The sequence below is a fragment of the Eschscholzia californica genome, unplaced genomic scaffold, assembly GCF_041429995.1.
Source record: "Eschscholzia californica isolate CP2 unplaced genomic scaffold, dmEscCali1.0.p SCAF_3, whole genome shotgun sequence".
Lineage (NCBI taxonomy): Eukaryota > Viridiplantae > Streptophyta > Magnoliopsida > Ranunculales > Papaveraceae > Eschscholzia > Eschscholzia californica.
In genome coordinates this window covers 16,214,448-16,237,533 of record NW_028238420.1, presented here as the reverse complement: position 1 = coordinate 16,237,533, position 23,086 = coordinate 16,214,448, and the positions used below count along the sequence as shown (strand labels likewise).

The following is a 23,086-nucleotide window of genomic DNA, read 5'->3' as shown; positions in this document are numbered from 1 at the left end:
TAATTAACTTATTTCCGATAAGAGAGTTTGTAAATCTGAGCCTCTTTTGTAAAACACCTTTTACCTGCTCAATTTTACTAGTCAAGGTTATTCTCTGAATATACCTTATGCCTTGGCCACTTGATTTGACACTCATACTTTTGTCCTAGTGACAGTTTAGTTGACTATGGATGTAGTCCGATTTTAAACTTTGCTTATCAACTAATCGAAGGTCGATTCCTTTTGATTTTCCATTGACAGTTTCTAGTAACCCTTTATTAGAATTAAGACTTCATATTCTTTCTAGGTAGAGTTTACAACAGTTCCCAAATTGCATTTACATGTCTGGAAGTTTGCATTTACATGTTCAACTTTCTCCATTCTAACTCGTCCTAGCCTTTTAGGATCCTAGTCATGGTTTCAGATTGTCTTATCTGAGTTCGGATGTTAGAATCTCTTAATACTCTAAGTATTCTCGATGTCTTGGGCAAATGCTAAATCATGTCTCACATTACCGATCTTATGCCTATAGTATAACCATCTTTCTCATGCGTGCTTGCTCATCAGAGTTTCTTGGCTCCGAGTCCTGCCGTGCTATGCGCCATGAGTTTGGGTCGAGTATCTCCTTCAGAGTCTTTTGCATTCTGACTATTAAGAATCCCAAGTTTTCTTCCTTTAAAACTAATTTACGTCCAATGGTTTCGCTCCAGTGACTAATTATCAAGTAGCTGATCTTGATGAGAAAGGATTCCTTAGTGTATAGATTCCTAGCCAATTATCGAGTTGGTTTCCGTCTCTGCGCTGATCTATTTTGTTTATCTTTTATTCGTAAAAATTCAATCTTCTAATCTTGTAAATAAACTTCTGAAGACCTTTAGGGCTTAAGAACAACTACTCGGAATATTCTTAAATCCTTGAGATATTCCTGTTTTGAGCAACTTTCAACTACTTGAGAGTTCTCTCGCGAAGCTCATTCGCTTAGTGAGGTAGTCCCACTATTTCTTTAACATTTTTGTTTCATCCCACTATTTTGTTGCTCTTGGTCGAAGAAGCGTTCGACTCTTCGAGGAAGCGTTAAAGCGTTCAACTCTTTCTCCCACTTATCCTACTAATTATCCTTTCGGAGCTAATTATTAGGAGGATACCATCATAAGCAACAAACACTGTGTTTACTTGATTTATCGTGTCAAGCCAAAATTTCTTCTAAAGAAATTGCATCAGATTTACTAATTCATGCCTTGCAATCCTATTACACGACTTTTTTTTTAGCTTTAAAACAGATTTTGGTTATGTGTGGGAAGGATCATTTCTAGAATATATCCAACGATACGGAAGACTGGCTTAAATCCATCATTGATCGAATCACACGTAGCAGTGTTCGATTACTCCCACTGGATTCACCATCCCTTGGATCTGTTCCATGGAGCGAGTTGGGAAGCCGTTTCTCATCTCCTTTGATGGTTATCAAGTGCTTGACTTGCTTGTCAAGGTGATTCTTTACTTCGGTTTGTACTTTGTTTGAACTTTTCAAACATTCTGACGTTTATGACCTTTACATTTCCGTACTTCATGAACTCGTTAGAGTACGAATTTGAATCTTTTGATTTTAACAATTATCAATGTTAACAATTTTGGTTCCTTAAGAACTTTAAGTTAGTTTACCACTAGTTTAAAATATTTGATGTTTCTAGGAAAACAAAATAATTACTATTAAGTTCTGACCTAAATCAGTGCCTAAAAGAAGACTTCGATCCTTTTCAGCATCCTTAGCATTACTGCTTCTGCTCCCTCTTGGATCTTTCTCCTTTTAGTCAAGTATGTAATTCCCTTAAGCTCCCACTCAGCCGCACATCCGGTTTTGAACACCTGATGAAGGAATTTTACTTGTTTAACTTTGTTAACAAGGATATTGGAATCGGAATTCATAATTCCATTCCTTTAGTCCTCCAGGTACTAAGGCTAGTTTCTCTTGAAATGGTCTAGCCAATCTTAGAAACATTTACAGTGACGAGGAACCATCTTGATCGTGAACTCGACAACTGCTTGCCCTTTTCTTGATCATATGTTTGTCTCACTTGTCTGACCCTTTTCCCTTTTAAATCTCAAGAACTCCTTCTTTGATTCGCTTCACCAAATCTCAAAAACCTTTTCTTAGATTTGATATTCCCGTGTGTTCTTCTCAGTTGTTCACAACAATCTGAGTGACTCATCTAAGGTCTTAACTATCTGTGTTCAATCGACATTAAACTAGGTGATAAATGAACTCTGTTGTCTTTTCTTAAGATAACTTTCAGATTGCCTTGGAGGTCTCGTACCTCTCCATTCATGACTTCTGTAGGAATTTCTTCCTCAGTTTGTCTTAATGGTCGTGCTAGCATCCATTACTCTTCCAAAGAGAATGTTCTATGATTGCTTGCAAAAGCCTTTTGATCTTATCTGGTATGAGTCAACATTGGGTTGGGTATTCTAGTACACTTTTCTTTTGAATCTGAGAACCATTCTCGGATTCCTTCTTCGATTCAAGGAAGTTGTACTCATTCAGCTTCTCCTTGTCGAGAAGCGAACAAAAGTTGAAGTTCTCTTTTGTCATCTTAAAACTACACGAAAGAATTGCAAAGTTTTAAGACTATTTATCGTTTTCCGAAAAAATTCATTTTTCCCACATTATTCAATAAAATTGTCCCTAATTGAATAAGGTGATTCCAAGATCCCAGTTCTCCAGAGCTAAGAGGGACTATGGCCCTCCCCTTAACTCCTTTGTTCTAGGTGAGTGAACTCCTTCGCTGATCATACCCTTATGACTCTTGGTTGATCGATTGCATTGATGAATGCCTAATCTATCCTTTTGCCTCGAGTATCCAAAACTCTTTTGTTGATCTCGTTGAGTGGAACCATTAGACCTGTAGGCCTCTTCTATAGGCCTACCCGCATTACCCCGAGGTAGGGATGGCACCCTGCTAAGGCAGACCCGCCAAGGACAAGGGATGAACAGGTGTCTTGTTATGGATAGGAACTACACTCAAAATTACTTTTAGGGACTTTTAAGCTAAGTGTGTTATGCGTTATAGTGAACTATTTAGCCTAACTAACATCCACGACGTAAAGCGTAAATAAATAAGTAAATGCGCACGAGAAAGTAAATGAAGCACATATGGATCCTAGTATGGCCCCTTAGTCCTAAAAGATCTAATCTCTTAAGGATTTCTTCTTGTTTCGCCAAGATAGCCATCTTCGAACCTCCATTGATTTCTCCCACTCGAATTAGGATCTCTATCCTTGAGTTTCTTCAATGACTCATAGATCCTAAACTCTAATTACAAGACTCAAGCGATACACAGATTGTATAAACTTGAAATTAAAATTATTAATACTTGCACCCATCTATGCTTAAAACAAGAATGAAAGAAAAACTTTCTATGGCCATACTAGTTCCCGCATTCACATCACATGCATTCATATAATATTCAAGGCTAACTATTATATATGCATGATAATCCGGGAGATACTTTTGTCGACATTTCTATGTCACATTATGGACCTTAAGTCTAAATTCGAAGAATTCGAATAATGGTGCGTTCCGGTTTTATCTTTTATGATTTCTAAAATCAAGTTCAAGAAAAACTTCTTTTGTGCTTTTGAAGAACCGGGTCAATTTCGGAAAAGATTGTTTGACCTTTAATGGTTTCCCAAATCAATTTCAAGAAAAACTCGTTTCGGGCCTTTGGGGTGGCCCAAAGTAATTTCAATAATATTTAGGTGGAACCGGGAGGAAAAATTAGACTTTCGTCGAAAAACTCCCACTCGGGTCAAGACCCGAAAAACTTGACCCATACCCCGAGACCTATCTCGGAATGGCCCAGGACAAGCCTTGGCGAAGGCCCGAGACACTCTCGGCCTAAGCCCATGGACTTGTCTCGATTTAGGGCAAGAATATGCCAAATGCAATTTAGCCCGAACCCAGACTAGTTCTGGACCTAAGCCAGGACGTGGTATTTCGGCCCAGACGCGTCCTAGGACACGTCTGCCCAAGTATAGGAGCTCCTTTCTCGGCCATACCCGAGATAGTCCCAGGACGCGTCGCGTCCCAGACGCGTCCTGGTCGCGTCTCATACGCGGCCTGAGCTCCAGCCTTGTTTTGTTTTAGCTTCCAAAGCTTTTAGCTTCTATAGCGGCTCAATATTCATGGAAGATTTATCAACTTGATGTCAAGACATCATTTTTGAATGGTATCCTAAAGCAAGATATATATGTTGAACAACCTTTGGGGTATGTTAGAAAGAGAAAATAAGATAAAGTTTATATGTTGAAGAAGGTCCTTTATGGGTTAGAGCAAGCTCTACGTGCATGGAAATGCAAGAATTGATAAGTATTTTTAAGAAAATGGGTTTCAAAAGTGTCCTCATGAGCATACTTTATATATGAAAGTGAAAGAAGATTGAGGTATGTTGTTTGTTTGTCTCTATGCTGATGATATGATATTCACCGGTAATGATTCAAGACTATTTGAAGAGTTCAAGAAAGGCATGGTTAAGGAATTTGATATGACAGTTATTTTGTTGGTGATTTCCTTGGTATCAAAGTGAAGCAAATGGAAAAAGGCGTATTTAATTCTCAAAGTGGAAATGTTAAGGAAGTCCTTGAAAGGTTTAAAATTAAGTCATGTAATCCGGTAAACACACCTCTTGAAAGTGGAGTGGGATTGAGAAAATGCACAAGAAGAAGTGATGTCGATGCTACATATTTCAAAAGTTTTATTGGAAGTCTAGGTTATCTTACATGTACAAGACCGGATATTCTCTATGGAGTTGGGCTAGTGAGTAGGTACATGAAGACACTAGATGAATCTCATCTTAATGTTGCAAAGAGACTCCTTCGATATATTAAAGGTACACTCAATGGTGGTTTATTTTTCTCTTGTGCGGGAGATTTTAAGCTTAATAGTTATTCTGATAGTGATTCGGTATAGACTTAAATGAAAGAATGAGTACATCGGGGTTTGTATTTTTTACGGGTTATACGGCATTTACTTGGTCCTCGAAGAAACAACCCATTGTGACTTCATCTATTTGTGAAGCGGAATATGTAGCCGTTAGCTCTATGGTTTGTCATGCCATTTGGTTAAAAAATATGTTGAAGCATCTTCAATGCCCTCAAGTTGGTCTAACCGAAGTGTTCCTAGATAAAAAAAAAAGAATCGGCTATTGCTTCAGCCAAGAATCTCGTTTGTCATGAAAGAAGCAAGCACTATCATACACGCTATCATTTTATTCGTGAACATGTTAAAGAAAGTGATATTAAAGTGATGTGTTGAAAGTCTCGAAATCAAATAGCGGATATATTTACGAAGCCCTTGAAGCATGATGTCTTTGAAATATTGAAGTGGATGTTAGGTTTGAGAAGCTATGGAAATTTGATTTAAGGGGGAATGTTGAAAGTGAGTTTTTAAACCAAATTTGGGTCTAGGCTAATATGAAATGTGGGCTTGAAAGAAAGAAAAAGGATCCTTGAATTAATTAAGCAGAAGTAGTAGAGTTCCTTATGTCTACTTCTTGAGCAAGCTTACAGGAAAAAAAAAACTAGCACTTCCTTTGGAGAATATCCTTTTGTTATAAAATTTGAAGTAATCATCTAATGTTCTTTAGTGTCTTTTTCTTTGTTAATTAAAAGAACAACAACAATTTTAGTGTTTATGTTGAATGAAGATTTGTGATTGAAAGATGGTTAGTTTGAGTACATTGTGTTATATCCTTTATGTTATTGTTGTTATCTTTCTTAATCTCGAACATCAGGTGATGCCCTTAGCATTTGATCTGCTAGAATATCCCTATCCTATTGCAACTCCCGAGTAATGAGCTTGTCGAGCTTTCTACCATTATATTCTTCACCAAAATTGTTTCTAATGGGTTGGAAGTGGAGGGTCACGGACATTGCCAGGTGTTGCATTTTGAGGAGTGGAAAGGACAGTAGTTGGTGAAGCAGGGAAAGCACGACGGTCAGGAGTGGTTCACATCTTAATTAATAAGAGACCCCTGCACATCAAGATCAATCACAGGGGAATGGTTAAATTGAATGTATGTATTAGATAGAGCTAGGTTAACAAAGTAGAAGTATCTTTAATATTCGATTTTGTAAATGATCTTCGTTCAAGAGAATGATCGGAAAGAGAGTGAGGTCGAACGAAAGAGCGTTTGTTTTTTTGTTGGAATGACACAGGTTATGCCATAACCTTTTTTTTTTGTTGAAAGCGAAACTCGATAAAACAAAAGCAACTTCACATACTAGTTCAGAAGAAAATAAGGAAAAACAGTCCATATACGGTTACAATTATTTTGCCGAGTCCATTTGGCAATTTTGTCTGCTAGATAATTGGCTTTTCGAGGGATATGCGAGTAGATGATGTCTTTGAAGTGCTTGCTTGTTTCCCGAATCGTTGTAATGTGATTTTGAGATTGTCATTGGACCGTTGTAGACGATCTTCTTAGGTGATCAATGATGTTCCTATTGTCGCCGTGATGTGCATGTATTCAATTTTATTGCCCAGTTCCCAAAGCGATGCCTATAAGGATTGCTTTACATTCACATTCTTCCGCATTTCGATCTCGTGTTGTCTGTGATATTGCTAATTGGAAGTCTTTTTTGTGATCATAGATAATACAGCTAATACCTGCCACTTGGTGATATGTGTAAAGGAAGCGTTTGTTTTGATTTTGAGGAAAGGGTAATTTGGGAGGAGCCATCTGGTGTTGGTAGTTATAGCAGTGGTGTTGCTACTGTTTACTATCCCATCCAGGTTGTTGAAGATTTTCTGAATAACTTGTATAGGGGATTGTGTTGTTTCTAAAAGCATAATTGACATCTAGTTTTCCATATATATACCAAAGTATTTTAGCGGAGAGCGTTGGTTTAGATATGTCCTTAACAATATTTTTGTCCTTCGAAGATACTATCCAGTCTTTGAGATTGTCAATGTGATCAGTCCTTACAGGAAAATTGATACTGGCGCATACGGGTCAAGGCCGCAAACCCAAGCGCCCTTGCCCTAGTCGGTTACGTTAGTGGACCTAGCTAGTTTAGGATTAGGAAATTACCTTATGTTAGTATTTCTATTATTTAGGAGTTTCTATGTTTTAACTATCTTTAATATTTAGGAATCCTAGTTTGAGTCTATCTAGGAAAGTCTATTATCCTATAAAAGGAGGTCTAGTCTATTTTGATATTCATATTGAAGAGAAAAACCCCTTGAAGTTTAATAAAGTTTAGTTTATTTACAGTTATTTACCGTTCTTCGTCTATTTATATTGTTCCTCGTTTAATTCCGCTGCGTCTGCATATTCTAAGCTGGAGGTGTACCAAACAACCAAAGTAGGGCTTGAAACAGGTGCTGCCTTATTGTTTGGTGATTCAAGATTTGCTAAGGGAATACCAACCAATAATGTTGTTGTTGGATTTCGTGAACAGATAATAAGTGTTTGCATTGAGATAGGTATTTTTGCTACGATACCTTCTACAAAAAGGAAAACTTCGGCCAAAGATATTATTTATGGTGCTATGTTGATTAAGAAAGTAATTAATTTTCTACGTAATTACCGAGTTTGGGTATATAAACATCACGAAGATGAACGTGGGAAGACCATTTTTAAGTGGCATATCGACGCTACATGTTTCAACGTCGTTAACTTTTTGGGAGTTGGTTATGCTTATACTTTGGCTATTGATGAAGTATTTTGGAGATTTGTTACAATTACTATTCCTTCACATTTGTTCATAGTACTTCACACTTTCTTGAGGATTATTAAGTGGCTGAGCCTACCGTGGGAAGTTGACGAGATGAACATTATTTATTCACTAAGGTTAATTTTGCGAGAATCATTGGCATATGAGTTTCAGTACGAGGTTGACGATTTTTTGCACATTAGTATCCTTCAATTCCAGTGCAAACTTCGTTCGAAGTGGGAATTACGGATCGCCATGACAGAGTTCATCGTATGCGGGTGTATCAACTTGTTTTCCTCATCGAAATCGGTTCGGGACGAACCTTCTAGGGAAAGGGGAGCTGATGCAGGCGCATACGGGTCAAGGCCGCAAACCCACGCACCCTTGCCCTAGTCGGTTACGTTAATGGACCTAGTTAGTTTAGGATTAGGAAATTACCTTATGTTAGTATTTCTATTATTTAGGAGTTTCTATGTTTTAAGTATCTTTAATATTTAGGAATCCTAGTTTGAGTCTATCTAGGAAAGTCTATTATCCTATAAAAGGAGGTCTAGTCTATTTTGATATTCATATTGAAGAGAAAAACCCCTTGAAGTTTAATAAAGTTTAGTTTATTTACAGTTATTTACCATTCTTCGTTTATTTATATTGTTCTTCTTTTAATTCCGCTGCGTCTACATCAAAAATATTTTCATAAATCCCCGGTTCCAGACTTGGCCAAACCATCCCATTCCTGGGTCTGGAAAGCCATTGCAAGACATCACTCTTCCATCAAAAGCCTCATCTTTTGGGATACCAACAAAGGCACCAAAGTCAACATCTGGACCGACTTCTTGATACCTGGTCACCCCCCTCCTATCAACAACCCACTAAATCCAATCTTGTTTGGGTTTCCCACCTCAATGTTTTTTTAGAACAATATCCATAATACTGTTAAATCTATTCCTCTAAATGATCTAGGTCAAGACACCATCCCAGGACCCCTTACCATGACCTAGTTATACAAGATATATACTGATATCAATCATACAGTAGATATTAAATAAAATCAATTTCCCCTCGCTAATTATTCATAATTAAAGTTCTTAGCTAGATTATCTACAAACATAACTACATCCACCTCTTTCATTAATGAACAATAACATGCAGACGTATACCTATGTCACTTTCCACCAATTAGGAACATCTAGAAAAGCAAACAAAATTTTCATATCCATATATAATGATTCAATTCTGTATACAAATCTATAAGACCATACCCATAGTGTTGCATTCACTATTATATAGGAAAAGAGTTTTAGTGGGGAACTCAGAAGCTAGACTACCTTCATTTCCTTCTTTGCCTTCTCCACTTATATATACACATACTTTTTCATATCTCTCTCTCTCTCTCTCTCTCTCTCTCTCTCTCTCTCTCTCTCTCTCTCTCTCTCCCTCTCACATTCTCTATTATACTCTGACTTCCTTTATCTCTGCAACTCCATTTTCTCCTGTCTCATGTTAATAGAAACCTTCTTTTTGAATTTGAAAACCACCACCAACCACACTAATCAAACTTCTTCTTGTGTTTTTACATCTTGAATGAATGTTTTATCTTTATATTGGAAATGAAGGCACACCATTCTAGCAGCTAAAACCATTTGTGGTAAGAGAGAGAGAGAGAATGCAAGCTTCAAAGAAGATGGTGTCTTTGATTATTTCTACAAATTTTCTTCTTCTTCCACTTGTATATTCATCTCATGATCATTATCCAACAAAGGTTGCTACAAGTCATAAATTGAGCAACAAATCCAATATTGAGGAGGTAAAACAATTTTAGATTACTTTTTTTTTCATAACTTAAAAGAAGTAACCATATCTTTCTAGGTTATCACAAACAAGAACTACAAATTCCTTTTGTGAAACTTTGTTAGTGTTTTTTTTTTCTTTTGCAAATAGTAAAGACTCAACTATGGTCTCTTAAGTAGTTTTTGTTATGTACTATTGTCATGGGTAGTTCTATAGGTGCCCTAGAGAAATGATATTGACGCTCGAATTAGGGATTGACTTAGTTCAAGCTCTTTTGACCGAACAAGTGTAAAAAAACACGTTGGATTTTTGTTCACTTGTTCTATTTTTTTTCCTCATCTTCACTACCACCACCTCTAACCATCATCATTTATTTTCTCTCTGTCCTCATCTCTCTTGATAATTTTCCTCTCTCTTTCTCTCTCAAACTCTTTCATCTCACTGGTCCACCAAAGAGAAAGGTTCCATTTGCCGAAACAGTGAGAGAAGAGAAGAAAAAGGAAAGGAGAGAGAGAAGAAAAAGTGGTATTGTTGGTGGTGAAGATGAAGAAGTAAAGTATGGGGTGCCTTGTTTCATGCTTTGGGACCCAAGAGTAGTCTGGCCAAAATCCTGGTGAGCGAATGGAATTGGTGCCAACAACATTTTGTCTTGGGCGCCTTAGAATGAACCCATTTTCATCAGTATTAGGTAGTAATTGAATCAAATATTTCAACAACAAAAAAAACTGAATCAAATGTTTTTTTTTTTACAGTTGAGTCCAAGACTTTTATTTGAGATCACACTCCATGGATTTCTTCTATGGGCATCAATGGGGTTCTTAATGCCAGTTGGAATACTTATAATGAGATTGTCTAGTAGAGAAAAATGTGGAAGAAGGCTCAAAATTCTATTCTATTTACATGTCATTTTACAGGTGAGAATTTACTTCAATACTACTCTATTCCTTTCTTTCTTCTTTTTTGTTGCATTTCCTTTCTATTCTAGGCTTCTAGCTTTACTTAACCCAAGATGATCCTTTAAATATAAAGTTTATCATTCTCACTCTTTAACTTTGTCAAAAGTTGACCTCATTGAAATATTGAAGACTTTATCAGAATTAGGTATCCACTTTATACTTTTAATGATGATGAAAAAGAAATTGAAATAACTTTAATCTTTCACTTTGTAATCATATTATATTGGAAAATGCATCCTTAAGTGGGTAAATAGGATTATCTAAGGGAGATTACGTTCTACCGACCACAAATTTGAATCATATCAATTCATTACATTGTTAATTTATAAATTCTAAATTAAGGCAAAACTTATCTTGTGTCATTGGCATTTGGCATTCACAGGTGTACCTTGACCGTCTGGTTGAACTACGTTATACATCTCTCATGTTAATTTTCTTATTGATCTTCGATATTGTCGACATTCAATTTAAATAGCGCAATGATGAGGCCGTAACGATAAGTCGATAGGCAATTACGAATATGAATCTCTAATATAGTTTGTTAATGTAAAATGTTGTTTTCTTTTCAATAATATAATAGCTCACAACTAACCATACATAAAATAATGAATTGGTATCATAAGTTTGCTGTCATCCAACTCAAAATAAATGCAATGAGTGGAGAAAATTTAGGCGTGAAGCCAACAACCCTTGGCTCAAGTGGTAAGAGGTAAGTCTTCCAACTTAAAGGTCAAGGGTTCGAGACACACGCTTACCAATTCAAAAAAAAAATTTAGGCGTTATATTCTTGGTTGCTGAATCACTCTTCTCCCATGTGGACTATTCCCACAAGTATAACGATCATGAATTGGTTTCAATCATCACCTACCTAACTTACCACTATTAGTCGGTAAACTTCTAGTTGTAATGATCAAGAAAGTAAATCACCTCTTCAAATGAAATTGTGTCTATCATTTTCTTAATTTATTGGCAATCATATTAGTCTACTAACTATTTACTTAACTTTTGATCACTTTAGACTTCAGTGATGTTGGGCACATCCTTACTCCACAGATTTGATGTTCATTTTTCCTTACAAATCTGTTTGAAGTTAAATGTGACTAAGAAAGATAGAAACTCTAAGAACTATATTAACATTAACATTGGTGTCTCCATTATGAATAGGTAGTATCAGTTGTACTTGTGACTGCTGCAGCGATCATGTCGGTTAAAAACTTCGAAAACAACTTTAACAACAACCATCGAAAGATGGGGGTTGCTCTTTATGGTATCATATGGATTCAAGCTTTGATTGGTTTTCGAAGACCTCGCAGGTAATCATCAAATTTCCTCCATGTTCCCGATATAATTTGAAACACCATAGTCACTTCATGCATGAATGTAGAGACCGCTGGTGTCCAGTTTTATTGACTGGATTTGACTTGACAAAATCTGAATTTTAGAGTCTCAATCATTTCGTTACGGGTAAATAGTTTTTTCATGTTATTTTAGATTATGTATGTCTTGAGTCGATCCAAAATCAGCGTGAATAAGGCTGCAGGCTCTCCCCGAATCGAACAAAAATCAAAAACTAATTTTAATCTGTATAATAAGGGAGGAGGGTATCGTTTTTAGAATATACCCTCCTCTTGGCAAACTTTTATTCAAGGGTTGAGGTCAAACTTATCATCAAAACCTCTTCAATGACTAAGATTACACCTCCAAGTTAAGATTACGCATTTGATAAAACTGTTTGTGCCGGCGGACACGATTTATACCCTCTCAATACCTATTTTATGATGGAATGGAGTGTTAAGTCAATGTTGTTTTTGGTTGGTTAATGACAGAGGAATAAAAGGAAGAAGCAAGTGGTTTTTTATGCATTGGGTAGTTGGAACAGGAGTAACAATACTGGGAATCATAAATATTTACACTGGTTTAGAAGCATATCATGAGAAGACTTCAAGAAGTGTAAAAATTTGGTCTCTACTTTTCACTGCTGAGGTTTGTTTAATTACTTTCCTCTATTTGTTCCAAGACAAATGGAAGCATATGCAGAATGAAGGACTACAAGCTCATGATCAACCAGCCATACTACCCAGAACTGATAATCAAGTAAACAATACAAGAGGAGATCAGACACCAAGAAAATTATCTCAGTTTCTTGTTATTAATTAGTGCAGGGGTAATTTTGAAGGCGCATTTTAAAATCGTTATTAGCGCCCTTTTCCTCACACTTCTCCTCTAGCATCTGCTGCGAGGAGGATGCCAATAATATTTTAGAAGGGTGCCTTTAAAACGAGCCATTAGCTATGGAGGAAGGAAACATTCTACAACTAACATGGAGAATCTAATTTGCTAGTTAGCTAGTGTACTAGTTCTTTGCATGGATCTCTACTTGGGTTTAATTTCTTGATTATGTTTGAGAATTTGTGTTCTTGAAATAAATAAAATTTAAAGAATCTAATATATTTGGAGAACGACAGATCTACTTTTCTTAGAATTTGGGAAATTAACTTTAAAATTGCTTTTTCAATTAAATTTCGTTCAACAAAGATGTCTTTAAGGGTTGATATACGGCCTTTGAGGGCTCAAGATGTCTTTTCTTGGAAATAGGAAATATATTAATCGGTTGCTAAGCAAGCAACAACCGAACAAAAAAAAAGAATGAAAGCAAACACAAAGGGGAAAGAAAAACAGAGAAAGATGGGAAGAAACAGAAATACAAGGAGGAAGACTCTTAACTAAATTCTAATGGCGACATCCCAATTGAAGATGAAATCGAATACACGGAAATCCTTGTACGATGGTTGATTTTAGCTCCAGCGATATATAGTAGCGACGACGATGATAGCGAGTTGTTCCTCATCCAGATTCTTGACGGACTCGTCACCTAAAAGCCGATCGTTCCTCTCTAACCAAATGCACCAACAAATGACTGTTCGAATGGTAACAAGGAAGATTTGCAGGGCTCAAAAAGTCTTAAATCAGACTGTCATAGTGCTTATTCAATTCATTAATCTTGATGCATCTTTGTATTATCTCTTCATGGCGTATCACACTGCCTTGTAATGACTCTTGTAGGCCAAAACATGATCCTATTTTATATGTACACATGGTGATGATCTTCAACTCTATTCTACTATGAAAAACTAACTCATAAACCCTGCCACTTAATTCTACGTGGTATTATTATACAAGCAACTGATTGTAAGTAACTAAATAATATCACATAACTCTAAAACACCTATGTTTCCTTACTGGGGTTTAATGCCTCTTCAGCATCTTGGGTATTTCTTTTGATGCATAAATGTTAATATTTTTGTGAAAATATAATTCTTAAACTATCAAAATCACAAACTTCCGCAGTAAAATACACTTAGGTACTTAGGTGGTGTTTGTTTTTTATTTTTTCAGATCTGAAATTTGAAGTGGGACTAATTCAGATTTCATGTTTGTTTTTTTTAATTAATAAAATCTGAAATGTGAGCTGAATAGTGTCAATGTTTGAATAGGCTGAAAAATAACCGTTATATTTCAGACTTCAAAATGTGTCTGAAACAAGGGCTCAAAATCTGAAATGCGTTAAGTGACATTTATGCCCCCATCAATTAAAAATAGGGAGGATCGGTTTTTAAGTCCAAAATTGAATGATCAATGGGTCTAAAGTCTTAAGATAATCTGAAATACAAAATATATCTACTTAGAGTAAATTACATGTCTAACCTTTGAATTTTTTTATTACTACCTAACCTATCCTAAGTTAAAACAAAAATAACCCAAATTAAAGATTCACTAAATTATTTTCTCAAAAAAGAAATTTTCTTCCACAACAAAAGTTTCCTTTTCCGTTTATCGGAATGACCAAGCTTTTAGTTACAACCTTTTTTAATTCAGATTACGCCAATTTAATGCCGAGTAAGAGAGAGGGAGAGGACATGCGATTTGGGGTTTCCTTCATCTTCAACAACAGAATCTTAAGCTTCCTCCGTCTTCAACACCCGAAATCTATCACCACTTTGTCTTCATCGATCATCGCTTTGTCTTCATCGATCATCACTTTGTCTTCAACTAGAGAAACCCCTAAGTTTCCTCCTCCTCTATAAATCTAGAAGCTTTATCTCTTTCTACAGTTTAGGTACTACTCTATCTTCTCTATAACTTTTCAATTTTTATCTACAATTTAGTGTTCTATCTAATGTAAGGTTTTGTATTGTAGTTATGATGTTTTTTTCAAGCATATAAAGTAAAAAAATCAACCTATTAGGTCTTTGTGTAACTTTAGGTTTTAGAGTTGATCATTTTGAAGTTTGTTATAAAACCTGGTAAATAGTTAATACCCGAATCTGATTTGTTGAAAGCCAGAACATGTAATTTTGGAGCATCTGTGTTTAGTTCCTGAATATGCTGAATTTTCATTCTAAAATTTTTTTTTAGCTTTTTGAAGTTTCTCATAAAACCTTAAAAATGGTTAATACTAAAATATGTTTTGTTGTAATCCATAGAATATGTAATTTTAGAGTATGTGTTTTATTTCTAGAATAAATTGGTTTTCACAAAAAATTTCATTTATAGTCTAGCATTTTGAAGTTTCTCATAAAACCTTATCAGTGGTTACTAGCAGAACCTATTTTGTTGACAGCCATATATCATGAAAATTTGTAGTATGGGTAGTTCCAGAATAAGTTGGATTTCGTATACAATTTTATTTTTTAGTCTAGCTTTAGGAGTTTATCGTAAAACTTTATAAATGGTTAATAAACAAACCTATTTTTGTGAAAGTCATAAAATATGTAATTTTGGAGTATGTGTTATAGTTCCAGATTATATTGGTTTTTATTAAAAATATTACTTTTTCGACTAGCATTTTGAAGTTTCTTATAGAACCACATAAATGGTTACTACCCAAACTTGTTTTTTTGTTATTTTAGCTAAAACACATTTGTTCTGACAACCATTTTGCAGATTCAAACAAATGGTTAGATTAAAGCTTCAGGCCAACCAGAAAGTTGATTATCGATCTTCGATGGCTGCGAAGGATAGTGTTTCGCACACACCTGAGGTGCGAAAAAGTCCAAGAAAAAGTATGTTACAACAGACAAAGGAGCGTACGGTGGAACCTACATTAAAGAAGTGGAAAACAAGAGAAGATGTGGTATGATATACATTGTTTAATTTGTTAAAAAATGTATCGGTGTAATTCAATTTTTTATTTTTTTATTTTTTTTCCCAGATTATCTTTGTAACCTGCTTTTATGTTTTTAGCATTTTTTAATTTTGATGCTATTTATGTTGTGTATGTAGCAAAACGACTCACCGGGAAGGGCAAAAAAGGATATTTTGTAAGAAGAACCAACTGAAACGAGAAAGAAAACGAAAGATGTTAGACCTAAAAAGTACAAAGGTAAGAAGATAGATGATTCTGTGGAGGAAGCTCAATAAGAATCTGAAAGTATAAGATTTTTGCTTTGAAATTCTTAGTTATGTGAATGTAATGAATGTTGTTTCAAACAATGTATGAATTCTTATGGTAGAATTACATTATGTTATAGCAATATATAGATTTTGCAATAAATTGTCTATGTGTTTCTAAAATTATTGTCGTGTTCGTGGTATTAAACTTTTTGGGTGTTGAAATTTTAAGATTTAAATGAAACTGAATTATTGTTTTTCATTGTTCTATGTCACTGACAGGATATTGCATCCGAAAATAGGAAGATGAAGGTGCAGGAGAAATATAAATTTTGTTGGTCAAGAAAAAATGGTGAAGACTCTGATAGAGCCTACTGATAACTAGCAAGGAGAATCGTAAGTTACTCTTACATTTAATAATTCTAATCAATTACTTTAGTAGCATTTTCTAATTTCTACATTCATTGTATTGAATTGGTTTGTTGTTTGAACATTCACAGGTCTGATTGTCGGTTGTATGTGATTTTGCACATGGAAGAACTTATATTCGAATCGAACCCTAATATTTTTCCTAAAGATATGCCAAAAGATGACTGGACAAAACAAGCGCAAAGGAAGAGGAGTGAACTAACTTGGTTGTTGCTGAATGAATTGAAGGATACAAGGAGAAAAAAAGTGTAAGTTAAGAATTAACTTGTTTTTGTAATGGCTATGTGATCAAACATAGCAAACATGTTTATGTTTTAAATATAAGAAAGATGTAGCCAACTTGCCTTGATGATATTGAAAAATGCTAGAAACATCAAAATAATGTTTTAACGCATGGTCCAACCGGTATAAATATATCAGTAGAATGTTGATAGAATTTCTCCGACACTATCAGCATTTTTTCAGTTTATCGAATTCTTGTAAGACTTACTATAGCAAAATCATAACACATTCCACGCAAATGTATCGTAATAAAATAAGTAAAATGCATGAAACATATAGAAACTACCATTAAAATACATATGAGCTTAAGTACGATACTCTGGTTGTATAATGAAAATTTATAGGGAAATAGCAAAATCATGTATTTTTAAATACGATAATCTGGTAACATTTATCAAATTCTCTAAACATATAACAGACTTAAGTAACATATTTTTGTTTCTTGCAGAATAAGAAAACTGTTGCATAATCAAAATTTAAGTTAGTTATTATATAGCTGCCGTGCATGAGGCAGACACTATTGTGATAAGGTGGTTTTTTTTTCCGCTTAGGACATTGGAAGTGACATAATCAAATATAAGAAAGTTGGCTGATTATATTGAAAAATGCTGAAAACATCGAAATAATATTTTAGCGCATGGTCCAACCAGTATAAAGATATCAGTAAGATGTTGGCAGAATTTCTCCGACACTTACAGTAGCAAAATCATAACACATTCCACGCATATTATGGTAATAAAATAAGTACAATGCATGAAACATATTGAAACTGCCATTAAAATTCATAAGAGTTTAAGTACGATAATCTAGTAACATTTAAAACTTAATAAGAAATAGCAAAATCCTGTAGTTTAAATACGATAATCTGGCATTTATCAAATTTTCTAAACGTATAAAAGACTTAAGTAGCATATTTCTGTTTCTAGCAGAATAAGTAAACCGTTTCATAATTAAAATTTAAGTTAGTTATTATATAGCTGTCGTGCACGGGGCACTATTGTGATAAGACATTTTTTTACACCGACTGCAGACCCTCATTTTTTTTATTTATGTTTCCCGAGCTCTGTCTTCTTATTGTCCTTGGCTTTCCAGGTTTTCTCTTTGTTAATGGAGGTAGTGTTTTTGTTTCATCACTGTACGCATTGGCTCGTCACAATTTGGTATTAGGTAGACATAGTATTGATAAGTGTTGACAAACGCTTGTTTGGTGAAAATAGGATAAAAAAAACTTGTCGTATCACCATCATAATTCTTGATGCAAACATGACATGTTGACAAGGTATACCACCGATCGACCACCTAACGCAACTACATGTGAGATCAATAAGATTGATAGAGTGAGTAGGAAATGAGTATACCTCATACACAGGCTCGCCAACAGTGATTAAGGCCCAAGAATTAGCCAAATTAAAACGTTATTCAAGTTCAATATTGATCTTTGGGCATAGGAAGTGACACCATTTCTCAGCTTTGTTTCTCTTCTTGTTCATCCTTTTCATTATTCTAACCCTGATAGAATCCAACATAACTGTGATAGGCAAAACTCTATCATCACGTATCCAGTTATTGAAGGTTTCTGCTAGTTGAGAGGGCATTGCACCGTAACGTGAACCAGGAAAAAGATCAGCCCATTTTCACGGTTTAGGGACTTAAATAAGCAGGCCACATTAGTCCCGCCCATATCTACCACTGATGCCATATGTTTGTGAAATTCTGACTCAGGTACCGCACGTGCTTCCTTAAATAGTAACGGCTGGAAATATCCCGACATCTTAGCCCCACTTTTACTCTTAGATTCAGGTTGTTTTTCAAATGCCACACACAAACGAATGCAATGAATTGGGGAAGACACCCTTAACACCTTTTAGTATTCCAGAGTGTCGATCCGACATGAATGTATAATTGGTGTTGGGATCAACACTTTTTTGTGGGTTTTTGAAAAACCATTCCCACTTCTAATCATTTTCACTGTCAGCAACGGCATAAGCAAGAGGAAACATGCCTGGAAGAAACAAGAGAACGAATAAATTTATATAACGAAATAAATTTAGTTTTGTTAGAATTAAAGAGTTGTTATATAAGTTGAGTAAAATGTTGAAAATGCTAAAGAAATATTAAAGATTTGGTTAACACAATATAGTTTCAGGAGAATTGTGTTAGAATCAATAAGATGCTAGAGAAATATAAGTATTGCAGGAAAATCAATGAAATGCTAGAGAAACTTAAGACATGTGCAGGAGAATCAATGAAATGCTAGGGAAATATTAAAAATTTGGTTAACATAATATTATTTCAGGAGAATTTTGTTAGAATCAATAAGATGCTAGAGAATTATAATTATTGCAGGAGAATCAAAGAAATTCTAGAGAAAAATGGTCTTTCTTCTTAAACAAAATGTTTAGAATGTTGTTAGAATCAATAAGATGCTAGAGAAATGTAATCCTAATTTCAGAATAATTTATTTTTGTAAGTATATTATTGAATTTTTAAAATAAATAAAATGCTAGAAAAATTTGGGAATTTTGTTATGTATAAGAATGTTGTTAGAATCAATAAGATGCTAGCGAAATAATAAAATGATTATTAACCTACTTCTAGCATATTCATAACAGGTGCTAATAGAATCAAGAAAATACTAGTAAAGTACTGAAAATGTAGCAAAACCAATTCAATTTATATTTTTTTTATGAGAACAAGATTATAGTGATTGAGATTTCAAAATTCACTGTGTACGAAAAAGTGTTACATTTTAAGTTTGTTGTTATAATAAAATAATTTTTAACAAGATTTTAAGTTTAATCGACATATATACAATTTTCTTAATGATTTCCAAGGAAAAATATGTTTTAGAGATTGAAATATCGTAAAACATATTATTGAAGGATTTATTTGGTAGTAAAACGAATAGACATTATTTATGAAGAAGAACAACAAACATAATTAACGATCAATTTAAGACAGATGTATCTCATAAATGAATTTGTCGATGTCTAATTGGATCGAGATGGAGATAAAAAGCCAATTACAAATTCACAATTTCTTTAAGTTCGAAGAACATAGAGTTAAAGAGAGATGGAGAGAGAGGAACTCGTTTTAGGTAAATCACGATTGTTTTGGTAGTTACTTTTGACAAACATAAATTTTACAAATAAATATTGACAATAAATATCCACCATAAATATTTCTTTTAAAATTTATCGAAAGATAAATGTATTAACTCAACCATTAGAAACCTTTTGTTTACCAATGGTTAAATATATATTTATAAAAGGGTAAAAATGGGAGGAAATAAATGGCTTGATGCAAGGGGCACACTAAATAGTAAATTTTTTGACTCATTTTCTATTTTCTGTTTATTTTAGTTTTATATTATTTATCAATTTAGGTGTGGATATATGACTAATTATCCCCTATTTTTGGACCTTTGACTAAAATATCCTTAAAAATATTCTCATGTCAAATCTTTTAGACTTTTACGCCACCACCAGACCACCGCTACTACCGGACCACCGCTACCACCGGACCACCACTACCACAGGACCACCACCACCGCACCTCCGAACCAACAGACCACCACCACCAGACCACTACACCGGGCTACCAAAAATTGAGAGAGATCGAGAGAGAGGGACAAAAAAAAAAGACAGAGAGAGATAGAACTCTCGCCGAATCTGGCGAGGGTTTTCTTTGTCTATCTTTACAGAGAAAAATAGAGGGAGAAGGACTGAGAGATTGAGAGGAAACTCTTCTCCGGGCTTTACAGAGTGAAAGAAAGACGAAACCCTCGCCGGATCTAAAGAAGGTTTACCTTGTCGAACTTTACAGAGAGCCTTGCCGTCGGATCTTTATAGAGAGGTCGAACCTTGCCACCGAATCTTTAGAGAGAGAGACTGAACATTACTGTCAGATCTTTAGAAAGGTCTGAACCTTGTGCAGGATCTTTGATAAGGAGAGATAGAGGTTGTTAGAGATGGAGATAGAGAGATAAGATTTTAGGGTATTCTTTGGTTTCCAGTCTGGGGAGGAAGGAGTAAGAGAAATAAAGATTTTAGGGTTTTCTTTTTAATGTTTAGTTTGTCAAAAAATTTAAATAAGGGCATAAATGACAAATTTTTAATTCAGACATTATAATTCAGATTTAAAAAACAAACATCTAACTAGGAGAATAATCGAATCATTTCAGATACAACCAATTCAGTTCAGCCATTTCAGATTCAGACATAAATAAAAAAACAAACAACACCCAACTCTTATTGGTTGTTTTAGAAGGGATTATGCATCCAAGCTTACAACTAGTAATCATTTTTTCACCCAAAAACATGTGTTACATATCACAAAAGGAATGTCCTACCATTCGTATTGCGTTCTTAGCCTAAAAAGCAAATCAAAGGAATACGACGCACAAAACATTTTACCTTATTGAACAACTTTCATTTTAAGAATACTTGTCTACATTCTCAGAAGCAAAACTGAAACGAATTGAGGGCGAGATACTTGAGGCAAATTGGAGAAAGACGAAGTCCTAAATTGCTAGGTATGTGAGGTATGCATGCGTTACTATGTATAGATTTGTACGTGATCATATTTAAATGATTTAGACCATTGATTTCGATAAAGTTTATACCGACGATTATGCTTATTAATGTGGTGGTTTTATAATGAAGTATAAATGCAAAATGATTTAGAAACGATTAAAATCTAATAGTCTTCGAATGATTTGTGAGTAGTCAATATTTTAAAAAATTGACGATTTTGAATGTTGTTCAGATTGATGAAGTTGGTTGACACGAGTCATGAAGGTCTTGGCAGCTAAAGTGCTCCACTCTCTGGGTGGACACTTGGAGCTCAGGGATTTGCTACCCTTCACTACTTAACTGACCTATAAGACTATTATGTTGTGACCCTAAGGGCTCAAGGGTTGTACACCCAGGCCGCTTGACTAGTTCAAATTTTGATTGAGATTCCTTGGTACTTTATGATATGACTCTTGTTGTTCCACTCTCGTGTTTCAAAAGATAATTAATAGATTAAAACACCAATAAAAAACTTCAACCACTAAAAGATGATATTAAAGGAAGATAATAGTGTGATTTTGATTTCCTTACCGAAAAACTTGATCTTTTGTAGAGGGAGAACTGTATGTTGAGTGATTAGAAAGAAACGTTTTTGACTTGTTTGAAGGAGTAGGAAGAAGAACATTAGCTCACCCTCACAGTGAAACAACCCGTTACCCATCCGACGAAATCCATTGCGTTCCGCTACCCATGGTGACTTTCGTGCAAGATATTTTGGTATTACCGAGCCAGAGCCCCACCATTAAATCCATTGTTCTATGATATATGCTAAGCCTGAACTTAAGGTGCCGATATGTACCCTGGCCTAAACCGACTCGATTTCCACCCCTAAGGCCCTAAGAGCAAGTCCAAGGCTAGCCGGTCCCGGGCCCTTAATTTCGCTTTTTCATTCAAATTTAAGGGCCTCAGCTCAGCCCCTAAAATTCAACTCCAAGGCTAGCCGGTCTCGGGCCCTTAAATTTGAATTTTTAATTTCTCAATTTACTTAAATAATTTCATTAAACAATATCGATTACAAACTTAACACTTGATTAGAAATTTAAATCTACGTAAATACGACTAAACAACAATAGAAAAGTTAAAAATAGCTAGAAGGGGTTTCTTGGTTCTTGTGGATGACTGCCGAACCAAGCTTCTCGCGCCGCTATAAGCATCCGTGCACCATGTTCGTCGAGAGACCTAACATCAATGCTCAATAAGTCTATCCCATATTGTCGGTCTTTTGCTTGTTTATCGGTTTCTAGAAATCCTTTTTGAAATTTCAATAGATTCTTTAAGTGATAACGATTTTTGTTGAGATTCTTCCATTCTATTTTGCCAATATTCCGGCGGAACATCACCGGCTACTACTTATAGGGGAGATAAAATGAAATCCATAAATAATTCATTATCATTGAAAAAGATTGAAGAAATTGGCAAGAAAGTTGGAGAGATAAAATGAAAGAGAAATAGTTGAAATAGAGTGAATGAGCTTTAGATCTAGCCGTTGGAGCAAATCCAATGGCAGATCTGGCCCCCCAACATGACCGTTGGGAGCTCCCCAACGGTCTGTTGGGGAGGTTCAGCCGGCCTCTAATAAGGGCCGGCTGTTTGTCCAAGGGGACATAGGGGGAGGGGGGCTGGGCCCTTAATTTGAATTAAGGGCCTCAGCCCCCTCCCTCTTGGACTTGCTCTAAGTTACGGAAGTAGGGAACAATGGTAAGTAGGGGTGAGCAAAAACCGAACCAATTGGCCGAACCAAACCAAGTCGAACCGCACCGATCAGTTTTTGGGCCGAACCGATCACCGTTCGACTCGGTTCGGTCGAAAAACCGATCAAACCTAAATCGGTCTGGTTTGGCTTCGACTTGAGTTTCTAGAAACCGCCCAAACTGAACCGACCGAACCCTAAGGAAAAATGAAATAATAATTTTGTAAAAGTTAGAAAGTGTTAAACAACAAAGGAAAAAAAAAATAATACCCCTAATCAACTCT

At 35.2% G+C, this 23,086-nt stretch overlaps 1 protein-coding gene across 2 annotated transcripts; it reads left to right on the top strand.

Moving 5' to 3' along the window:
- Positions 1-9,123: 9,123 nt before the first annotated feature.
- LOC147548713 (cytochrome b561 domain-containing protein At2g30890-like) lies at positions 9,124-12,927 on the top strand. 2 transcript variants are annotated; one of them, XM_086672072.1, is made up of 5 exons: positions 9,124-9,378; positions 9,463-9,496; positions 10,233-10,394; positions 11,601-11,749; positions 12,263-12,927. In XM_086672072.1, exons 1-5 carry the CDS (start codon positions 9,356-9,358, stop codon positions 12,591-12,593), a joined length of 699 nt encoding a protein of 232 aa, XP_086528198.1. In that variant the 5' UTR covers positions 9,124-9,355; the 3' UTR covers positions 12,594-12,927. The 2 variants fall into 2 exon arrangements, with proteins under 2 accessions (XP_086528198.1, XP_086528197.1); XM_086672071.1 differs by having other exon boundaries at positions 9,353-9,496.
- The last annotated feature ends 10,159 nt before the right edge of the window (positions 12,928-23,086 follow it).

What these genes read in the sequence shown, in the direction of transcription:
- LOC147548713 (XM_086672071.1), top strand. Translation starts at nt 9,356, where the DNA reads ATGCAAGCTTCAAAGAAGATGGTGTCTTTGATTATTTCTACAAATTTT. An exon ending in ACAAATCCAATATTGAGGAG is followed by an intron (nt 9,497 to 10,232) that starts GTAAAACAATTT and finishes TTTTTTTTACAG; the next exon opens with TTGAGTCCAAGACTTTTATT. An exon ending in GGTTTTCGAAGACCTCGCAG is followed by an intron (nt 11,750 to 12,262) that starts GTAATCATCAAA and finishes GGTTAATGACAG; the next exon opens with AGGAATAAAAGGAAGAAGCA.